The sequence below is a fragment of the Pelmatolapia mariae genome, linkage group LG17, assembly GCF_036321145.2.
Source record: "Pelmatolapia mariae isolate MD_Pm_ZW linkage group LG17, Pm_UMD_F_2, whole genome shotgun sequence".
Classification (NCBI taxonomy): domain Eukaryota; kingdom Metazoa; phylum Chordata; class Actinopteri; order Cichliformes; family Cichlidae; genus Pelmatolapia; species Pelmatolapia mariae.
The window spans coordinates 22,029,555-22,040,372 of record NC_086242.1 but is presented as its reverse complement, the minus strand read 5'-3'; the positions used below and the strand labels follow the sequence as shown (position 1 = coordinate 22,040,372).

Genomic DNA, 10,818 nt, shown 5'->3' with positions numbered 1-10,818 from the left:
AAAAGACATTCATGTGTTATCGATCGTCCCTGTGTGGGTTAAGTTAAAGAAAGGCAATAAGTTAATTGAGACTTATGCATTCATGGACAATGGGAGCCAAGCCACATTCTGTTCAGAAAAGCTGATGAGACAACTCGGTGTAGAAGGTAAGAAGACAAAATTCATGCTTCGCACAATGGGACAGGAAAAGATGGTGACAAGTTACCACCTGTCAGGATTAGAAGTGTGTGGTTTAAATGAGAACACCTATATAGACCTTCCTGACATTTACACTCATGCAGACATTCCAGTGTCTAGGGAGAATATCCCTACTCAGGATGACTTACAAAGGTGGCCACATCTTCGGCAAATCAGGTTCCCACATTCAGATGCAGACATTGGACTTTTGATAGGATGTGATGTGCACAAGGCTATGGAACCATGGGAGATTATTCATAGTAAAGATAACGGTCCATATGCTGTTCGAACAGTCCTGGGTTGGGTTATCAATGGCCCTCTCAAGAGAGATTCTTGCTCTACTCCTTCTGACAGAGAGCTGAGTGTTTCAGTAAATCGCATCTCTGTCACTAATGTTGAGAATCTTTTGATGCAACAGCTCAACTATGATTTTCCAGAGAAAGCCTCTGAGGAAAAACAGGAAATGTCACGAGAAGACATCATGTTTATGGATTCTGTCAATGGCACAGTTGAAAGGATTAATGGTCATTATAGTATAGGTCTTCCTTTAAGAAACAAAGCTGTCAAAATGCCAAACAACCGCAGTGCAGTAATGCAGAGGGCAGAGAATATGAAAAGAAAATTAATCAGAAACACAGAATTTCACAAGGAGTATCAGAGCTTCATGTCTGACTTGCTGACTAAAGGCTATGCAGCTCAGGTACCAAACACAAAGACTACCCCTGAAATTGAGAGAGTTTGGTACATACCACACCATGGGGTGTACCACCCCCAGAAAAGAAAACTCTGTGTGGTTTTTGACTGTGCAGCATCCTTTCAAGGAAAATCACTGAATGAAGAACTCTTGCAAGGGCCAGACCTAACGAACACACTGATTGGAGTACTAACAAGGTTTAGGTGGGATCACATTGCCTTGATGTCAGACATAGAAGCTATGTATCACCAGGTGCGAGTACCTCCAGAGGACAGTGATCTTTTGCGTTTTCTCTGGTGGCCAAATGGAAACTTGAATGAACCTCTGCAAGAATACAAAATGATGGTGCACTTGTTTGGGGCAACATCCTCCCCAAGTTGTGCAAACTATGCACTAAAAAAGGCAGCAGAAGATGCTAAAGAAAAAATGCCACTAGCAGCAGTTAACGCTGTTCTGAACAACTTTTATGTAGATGATTGTCTTCTGTCAGTTTCAGATGAAACAGAGGCATGTACTATGGTCAGGGACCTGACAGCATTGTGTGAGAGTGGAGGATTTCACTTAACAAAGTGGATGAGCAACAGCAGAGTTGTCCTTGCTTCCATTCCTTAAAAGGAAAGAGCAAAAGAGATTAAAGATTTGGATTTGAGACATGATGCACTACCAGATGAAAGAGTCCTAGGAGTGAACTGGTGCACAGAGACAGATGTATTCAAGATCAGGATAACTGAAAAACCTGTGCCAACGACTAGGCGAGGCATCCTCTCATTTGTAAGTGCAATATATGACCCACTGGGCTTTTTGTCTCCTGTCATTCTGCCAGCAAAAATCATCCTGCGAGAGCTATGTGGCAGGAAGATCTCATGGGATGAGGAAATCCCAGCTGAACTGGCTCAAAGGTCACAAGTTTGGCATTCAGAGCTTTCAAAGCTTCATGGCTTTACCGTTAACAGGTGTTTGAAACCTGCTGGATTTGGAGTGGTCATATCTACACAATTGCACCACTTCGCTGATGCTAGTGAGAGAGGTTATGGAGTCGTTACTTACCTCCGTATCACAAACCAAAAAAGAGAAACTCACTGCTCATTCATTATTGGCAAGTCCAGAGTGTCTCCTCTGAAGCAGATAACAATTCCACGTCTCGAGCTGACAGCAGCTGCAGTTGCTGTAAAAATGGACAAGCTCATGAGAAAGGAGCTGCAAATGCCACAAGAAGAATCTGTGTTTTGGTCTGACAGTACCACTGTTTTAAAGTACATCTCCAGTGAGAACATCAGATTTAAGACATTTGTAGCAAATCGAGTGTCACTTATTAGAGACAACACAAAACCAAGTCAGTGGATGTATGTGAACTCTGAATTAAACCCTGCTGACCACGCTTCAAGAGGGATGAACACAGACACATTCATGAAGTGTTCAAACTGGATTGCTGGGCCAGAGTTTTTGACAAAAGATAGGAAAAACTGGCCAATTTCACCGGACATAAAAGAAACACTAAAAAATGACGTTGAAGTCAAAGAGGTGATGAGTGTGGATGTTACAAAATTACATGAAAATCCACTAAACAAACTGTTCTCTCACTATTCAGACTGGTACCGTCTAAAAAAGGCAGTTTCCTGGATACTTATGTTCAAGCAGCTGCTTCGCAGGTTAAGTGCACATCGGAAGCTTCTCATGTCACAAGCAAGCGACTGTGAAAGCAGCAAAAGGAAAGCTGAAAAGGTTGCAGGTCAAATGCAGCAGTTCAAAACATGTATTAAGGGATCTTCACTTACCACTGCAGATGTTGCAAAGGGAGAAACTGAGATTGTTAAGTTTTGTCAAAATCAAAGCTTCGCAGAAGAAATTGCAAGTCTTCAGAAAGGTGACAAGCTTAAAAGGAGCAGTCACATTGCAAAGCTGGATCCTTTTGTCCAGGATGGAGTTTTAAGGGTTGGCGGTAGGTTGCATGAGTCCGCACTACCAGCCGATGTTAAGCATCCAGTGATTCTCCCTAAAGGTCATCATGTTTCTACTTTGATTCTGAGACACATTCACCAAGAAACAGGTCATGGAGGAAGGAATTACACATTATCCAGGCTGAGAGAAAGATTCTGGATTCCACAGGTAGATTCAGCAATAAGAAAGATCCTGTCAAAGTGTGTAACATGTAGAAGGATATCTGCGAAACCTGGTGAACAAAGAATGGCAAACTTGCCACAAGATCGCCTGATTCCTGACAAACCTCCATTCACAAATGTGGCATAGACTATTTTGGACCTTTTGAGGTCAAGCATGGGCGCAGCAGAGTTAAGCGATATGGTGTATTGTTTACATGCCTTGCTGTTAGAGCAATACACATGGAAGTTGCCCACTCACTTGATACTGATTCCTGCATAAATGCATTCAGGAGGTTTATTGCAAGACGAGGTCAAGTGTCTGTCATGAGATCAGACAATGGCACTAACCTTGTGGGTGCAGAAAAGGAAATGCGTGAAGCAATCAAGGGATGGAATCATTCAAAAATCTCAGAAATGCTCATGCAAAAAGGCATCACCTGGATATTTAACCCCCCAGCAGGGTCACATTTTGGAGGAATCTGGGAGAGGCAAATTCGCTCAGTTAGGAGAATTCTTAACCAGATCCTAAAACAGCAACCTCTGGATGATGAATGCTTGCAGACATTGCTATGTGAAGTTGAAGCAATTGTCAACGGCAGGCCAATAACAAGAGCGTCTAATGACCCCAATGATTTAGACGCACTTACACCCAACCATCTACTTCTTCTTAAAGGGCAGCCAGTACTGCCACCGGGATTGTTTCAAAGAGAGGACTTGTATGCAAAAAAAAGGTGGAGACAAGTGCAGTACCTGTCAGACATCTTTTGGAAGCGTTGGACTAAAGAGTATTTGCCGCTTCTACAAGAAAGACAGAAGTGGTTAGTGACTAGGAGAAATCTGAGACCAGGAGATGTTGTTCTCATAGTTGATGACAGTGCACCAAGAAGTTCCTGGTTAATGGGAAAGGTTGAGAGTACAGTTCCAGACTCACATGGACTTGTCAGACGTGTGTTTGTCAAAACCAAAACTAGCGTTTTGGAGAGGCCCATCGACAAGTTATGTTTATTGCTTGAAATGGAGGCAACAGTTTGAATCTTAGCCTCAAGTGTAACAGATTTATGTTCAACACATATGATGTGTGTTGCATATAATGTTTGGTTAAGCCATTTATATTCCGAGTGTTGATATTAAATGACGCATTATTGTGTTAATATGTAATTGTTATGCCTTAGCAGTAACAATTAGGGGCCGGAATGTTAGCGCCATTTATAGTTATTACATGTTTTATTTTGAAAAGCCTGAAAAGGATATGGTGCTTTTGTTGTGAAAAGTTTGTGAGAAATAAACAAGCGAATGGCGGAGCGACACGATGGTTTTACCGTCGTTGTTGCACAAACCGACGCGTAAAACAGCCTCTTGTCCATCCAGACTCTTATTTTAGATATAAGAGAAATAGAGAACTCCAAGAAGAAACAAGATAGCCGCTACAATATAATATAATATAATATAATATAATATAATATAATATAATATAGGTGACTATAAGAGACTACAAGGTAACTCTAGCTCTGGCTGTCTGGACTTTGCTTCATCACCAGGAGTGTAAAGTATGAAATAATAATACAAATAATACCTTCAGTTTGGAGATGCTGCTGTGGAACACCAACTTGAAGTTGCTCTGTGGCTCCGGCTCAATCCAGATCAGTCAAACGTGGGATACTTAGAGGAGACAACAACTGACAGTTGTAGCCGAGTCAATGCTAATCACCTGATTGTCAGCTCTTGGAGTGCCAGAAGCTTAAAACAAGATGTTTGGCAGAGATTTGTCAAGTTATTCATGGGCACGGCCCACATACTCATCTCCGCTGCTCATCCCAGAAATGTGTTTTCCTTACAAATAAGGCTCCATTTAAGGGGAAATAAACAGAATAAATAAATGGATAAAAAAGGGTATTGCCAAAAAGCATTGTTACAATAATAAAATAATTTAGCAAAACATAAATTTTCTTACTTATTTTAATATATACAATTATTACTTTTTGACCAACTATGTACACAAGTACAAGGAATTGGGCTCTAATTATTTCTTTGCTCTCAGAACACAGTCAACAACAGACAATACCAGCATGTGCAAAGACAATGGAATAACAGAGTCTTTCCAAAAAATTAGAATATCATGGAAAAGTATATTTATTTCCATAATTCCATTCAAAAAACTTTCATAGATTATAGATTCAGGGCCCACAACTTAAATGATTTTAAGGACTTAGTTGTTTATTTGTACATAATTTGGGCTTCCAGCTCATAAAACCCACAAAAATAGGAATTCAAAAAATTTTACAGGGCATGAATGTTTTAATCTGAGTGTCACACACAACTCATCTGCTACACTTAAAGAACCTGCACAGGTTTTCCCAGGTGTCATTAAATTGCTTCACTTTGATTCAATTGTCTCAGTTAGGTTCAATATGGGGAAGACTGCAGACTTGACAACTGGCCAGAAAAGCATCATTGATACCCTCCATAGGATGGGTGAGCCACAAAAGTTCATAGCTAAGGAGGCTGGCTGTTCACAGAGTGTTGTCTCCAAGCATATCAATGGAAAGTCTAGTGGAAAGGCAAAATGTGGCAGGAGAAGATGCACCAGCAGAAGAGATGACCGTGGCCTTCAGCGGATTATCAAACAGAGAAGATTCAAGAATCTGCCAGAGATCCAGAAAGAGTGGAATGAGGCAGGAGTCACAGCTTCAAAAACCATCACATTATGGGGTGCAATGTCTGGTGCAGGTGTTGATGAATTCTGCTTTCTTAAATCCACCACAACAGTCTACCAGAATCTTTTAGAGGACTTCATCATTCCCTCTGCTGAGGATCTGTATGGAGATGCAGATTTCATCTTTTAGCAGGAACTGGCCCCTGCCCATACCGCCAGAAGCACCAAAACCTGGTTTGATGGCCATGCTATCACAGTGCTTGACTGGCCAGCCAACTCGCCGGACCTAAGCCCCATTGAGAATCTATGGGGTATTATCTATCTATTTATTTATCTAATTTTTTGAATTCCTGTTTTTGTGGGTTTTATGAGCTGGAAGCCCAAATTATGTACAAATAAACAACTAAGTACTTGAAATCGCTTAAGTTGTGGGCCCTGAGTCTATAATCTATGAAAGTTTAACGTTTTGAATGAAATTATGGAAATAAATATACTTTTCCATAATATTCAAATTTTTTGGAAAGGCTCTGTATATATGCAAGGATTGACTATACGTATAGATATATATAGATATAAATATGTGTGTGTGATGAACCCTTGCTCAACAGCTCATTTGCAAGTATTGACATCTTGTGGTCATTTAATGTACAGCAGCCCTGCTGTGATAATACAGTCCTGATCAAAAGTTTAAGACCACATGAAAAATGGCAGAATGGTTGGATCTTAACAAGGTTCCAAGAGGTTCTGGAGGGAACCAGGCACGGCTCCTCACCTGGACAATACATACCTAGAGTGAAGCATGGTGGTGGCAGCATCATGCTGTGGGGATGTTTTGGGGCAGCAGGAACCGGGAAACTAATCAGCGTCGAGGGAAAGCTGAAGCACTGATGTACAAAGGCATTCCTGATAACCTGCTCCAGATCACTCTGGGACCTCAGACTAAGAAGATTAATCTTTTAACAGAATAACGACACTTAGCACACTGCCAAGATGACAAAGGAGTGGCGTCAGGACCACTCTGAATGTGGATGTGCACCAACACACCCCATCCAATCAATGTTCTGCAAAGATCGCTGGGAGAAACTGACCAAAAATAGGTTTGCCAAGCTTGTTACCATCATGCTCAAAAAGACTCCTTTTTTTCCTGTAGGCAGAAAATGCTCAGACATTTTACACATCTCAGCTGCAATAATGTTCCAAAAACACGAGAACAGTTTATGTCTTACAGACAGACCTGTCTGTAAGAGGTTATTAATGACATTCGGTAATCCTGTTTTCTCAAAAGGATTTTTACCTGTGTAGGTTGTTTGTAAAATTAGTGAAACACCCGAAGCTTCACATAGTCAATATCTGCAACTTCAAAGTGAAAGAGCTATGTGTATTTACGCACTTGGCACAGTAGCTGTAAATATTCATCTCTACCAATTATTCCTGACAGAGGATCAAACAGTTATGGCTCTCAGGATTGTTCACATTGATGTGTTTAACAAAGTCACAAATATTTATAATGTCACCTTTTTTTTTTTTTCAAATTCAGATTCAGGGTTTGCAGTAGTGACTGTTGTGTCATTTTTGCTAACGTTTCCCAAAAGAAAATCATTAAATCATCATTACTATTCAAAATGAAACATTTTTATTAGCATTATATTGTTAATACCTATTGTCACAGCACCAGAATTTACAAGTAAAACTGATGATGTTACAAACATTAATATAACATTAAGATGAACAAATATAATGGGCACATCTGATTATGTGTTAGTAAACTGTGAGTAAAGAGGCAACAGGTAACCATGACAATATTATAACTATTTATTTCCTGTTATAAAACAGTTGACGTCGTATAAATTTTTAAATATGAAAAAAGCAAGCTTTCATACTGTCCTTTTCTTCTGCTGTGAATCTTATCGTTTCACTGTTCAACTTGCTGGTAGAGCTGTCGTCATATTTATAGAGACTATAGATAAAAACTAATTGGAAAAATAATAATAATTTTTTTGGATATTTGTCAATTTAAATGTTTCAGATTGTTAAACAAATTTAAATATTAGACAGTGGGGTTGGGTTAATTAGAAACACTAAATTGTGAATGCAGGGGTGAATGTGAGTGCAAATGGTTGTCTCTGTTCATGAGTTAGCCCTGCAACAGACTGGCGACCTGTCCAGGGTGCACCCTGCCTCTCGCCCTAAGGCAGCTTGGATAGGCTCCAGCGCCCCCGCGACCCTGAAAAGGATAAGTGGAAGCGAATGGATGGATGGAGATAACACAAGTAAACACAAAATGCAGTTTCTAAATGAAGGTGTTTATTATTAAGGGGGGAAAAATTTCAAACCTACACGGCCCCATGTGAAAAAGCGATGGCAAACACTTTTTCACACCACTGTACAAGCTCTGAAGTATAAACTGAATATTCACCGCAGTTCCCCATCATTCCACAGGGTGAAGCTGCAGCTCAAAACACTACAACCATAACCACAGCCTACACTAGTTCAAAGCACACTGATTCTCAGTGTTGTGTCATAAACAAAAATATTCTGCAGAGACTTTTTTAAAGAATATTTAAATGAATAAAATAGATGAAATAAAATGCAGGTGAATATGGAGCAGAGGGGGTGGAGTCAGTGTGTGTCTGCAGAGAGTGTGTAGAAGGACAGAGCAGCAGCAGAGCAGTCCAGACATACTGCTGAGGGAGACATAGGAATGATGGTGGACTCTGCTGTGTCTGACAGCAGAGCTATTCCCACAGCAGCTCACTCTGCAGCACTAACAGTCATTTGCACTGCTTCTCATTCCTCTGTCAGTCACTGCTGGATTAAACTCTGCTTTTCACTCCACCTCCCAGTAACACTGACCAGTTGCAGCATCTCCCCAAACAGAAGCTGCTGCTGTCCTTTCTTAGCCCTGGTAACTTCACTTCCAGCTGTAGAACGAAGAATAAAAGAACAGAGATGATAAATGAGTGTTTACAGAGGCTCTCTTCAGCAGCTGTCAGTCAGTGTTGCAGGAAATCCAGCAAAAAGAGCAGCAGGGACTTGGTTGTGGTGGAGCAGCTGTGCGCCTTCCTCTCAGTTTTGGACTGAATATGCAGAAATAGAAACACTGTTGTACAAACTGCTGAGAGTCCTGAGTACTTCATTACTGTACCAACACTTTAGTGATGGCTCTCTGTGTTTTCATGAACATCTCATCTATTTCTGAATCACTATTTAATAAACAGAGACTGTTCCTGAAGATATCTGGATGAAACCCCTAAGAGAAGGACAAATATATATAAATATATAAAATATATATAATTTTTTTTATATATATATATAAAATATATAAAAAATGTTTATATATATAAAATATATTAAAAAAATCGTATCAGAGCTTCCGTTCTGCATGCTAATAAATGTATGTATAACACCCAGTTAATTTCTCTGCTTCAGTCAAATTGATCTCAGACCTGTGACAAAGATGAAGCTAATCTGTTGTTTAGTGTTAAAATGAATACAAAAATATGTGAGATCAGATTGGAGAGTTTGATTCAAATTGTATGGCTGTCAGTTAGAATCCAGCTTTATTTCTTGTAGACATGAACAACACTAATTATCTTCACAGAACTTAAACACCTGATCACAAAAAGATTTATGGATCATCTGACTGGTCGAATGTCGTCTGTCTCCTCTTACATCTTCAATGAATAAAGCAGGCACTGAAAAGACTGCAGTTTTACAGAAAACCCAGCAGTTTTGCTTTCATACTAACTTTTTTTAGCACAATACTCCTGAAGCAAAGATGGAGTACACTCTCTACTGACCTCATACACTCCAGTCTGCAGTGTGGACTCTTGACTAGATCAGAGAGCAGCTCCACATCTGAATCCTTCAGTTTATTATTACTCAGGTGTAGGTGTTTAAGATAAGAGGGGTTGGATTTCAGAGCTGAACCAAGAAGAGCAGAGCTGATCCCAGACAAACTGCACCACCTTAATCTGAATAAAGAATAAAACATGCATATAAAATTATTAATAATCAAATCAGTTTTTCCAGTGATAAATGAGTGGATTAATGTCCCAATGAGCTCTATGTCTCAGTGAGGTCTACTTTCTAAATTGAGTAGAGTGTTTTCATAGATCGATATCATGTCACTGGAGCAGCAGGTTCGGGTGTGGTGTGAGGGGAGACTGATCTTCACAACCGGTGAACATTATCATAATTATTACATAATTATTATTATAGCATCATTACTAGCATAATCATGTCCTCCCTATTTCAGTAGCGGGCGGGGCTGGAGAAGGGAGCTTCATCTGATTGGAGCATCTGGTGCGAGAGGAGCTGGCAGCAGAGATCATTCTCTGGTGAGCCTGGTTAAGGGGAGAGAGTGGTTGGGGCCACAGGTGCCAAATTCTACCATTGTCACCTCTCTCCTTTGTGATAACAATCTTACACAGGCCCAGACAGCAGATGTTGCTGTGTTGCAACAGTGGCTTGCAGATGTGTTCTCCCCACTGCCGGCACTGCCAGGCCATAAGAATCTAATAGAGCACCATTTTGAAACTTGGCCCTACAGCTTCCCTGAGCAAAAGTGACAGACTGTACAAAAGGAATTAGCTGAAATGATAAAGCTGGGAGTAATAGAAGAGTCACACAGCCCTTGGTGGAGCCCCATAGTTCTTGAAGTAAAGAAAGATGGGTCTATATGGTTCCGTGTTGACTACTGCGAGGTGTTATGGTTTGATGCTTATCCCATGCCACGGGTCAATGAGCTCCTGGACGGGTTGGGCACTGCTTGTTTTTTTACAATGCTGGATTTAACCCAGGGCTACCGACAGATTCCCAGATGAACTGACCTGAGATGTTCCAGTCTGCAGTCTGGACTTTCCAGAAAACCACAAAGTTGCTTCACTCCAGAATCCTTCAGGTTGTTATCACTCAGCTCCAGATATTTAAGATGAGCGGGATTAGACTTCAAAACAGAGACCAGTGAAGAACAGCTGATCTCTGACAAACCGCAGCTCCTCAATCTTGAAAAAAGAATATAACATCGACAAAATGATGGATAATCTATCAGATGTTTTCTGGTTTTCATGTGGATTTCAGAGGATATTTTGTAAACAATAATTTACTTGATGAACTACTCACACTCATTTTGTGATAACAGACTAAATTTAGGAAATCTGGGCAAAATATTAAAAGCAAGAAAGAAAATTCAA

The 10,818-nt window shown here is 40.3% G+C and overlaps 1 protein-coding gene across 3 annotated transcripts in view; it reads right to left on the bottom strand.

The window, feature by feature from the left end:
• Window positions 1-7,386: 7,386 nt before the first annotated feature.
• Window positions 7,387-10,818, bottom strand: part of LOC134615642 (NACHT, LRR and PYD domains-containing protein 12-like) — a 32,495-nt gene continuing 29,063 nt past the window's right edge. For all 3 annotated transcript variants that reach the window (XM_063460213.1, XM_063460212.1, XM_063460211.1), the window contains exons 8-10: window positions 10,456-10,629; window positions 9,424-9,597; window positions 7,387-8,544 (exon numbers count right to left, since the gene is read on the bottom strand). In XM_063460213.1, the coding sequence (XP_063316283.1) occupies window positions 8,535-8,544; window positions 9,424-9,597; window positions 10,456-10,629 (358 nt within the window). In that variant the 3' untranslated portion in view covers window positions 7,387-8,534. The remainder of the gene's footprint in view (window positions 8,545-9,423; window positions 9,598-10,455; window positions 10,630-10,818) is intronic.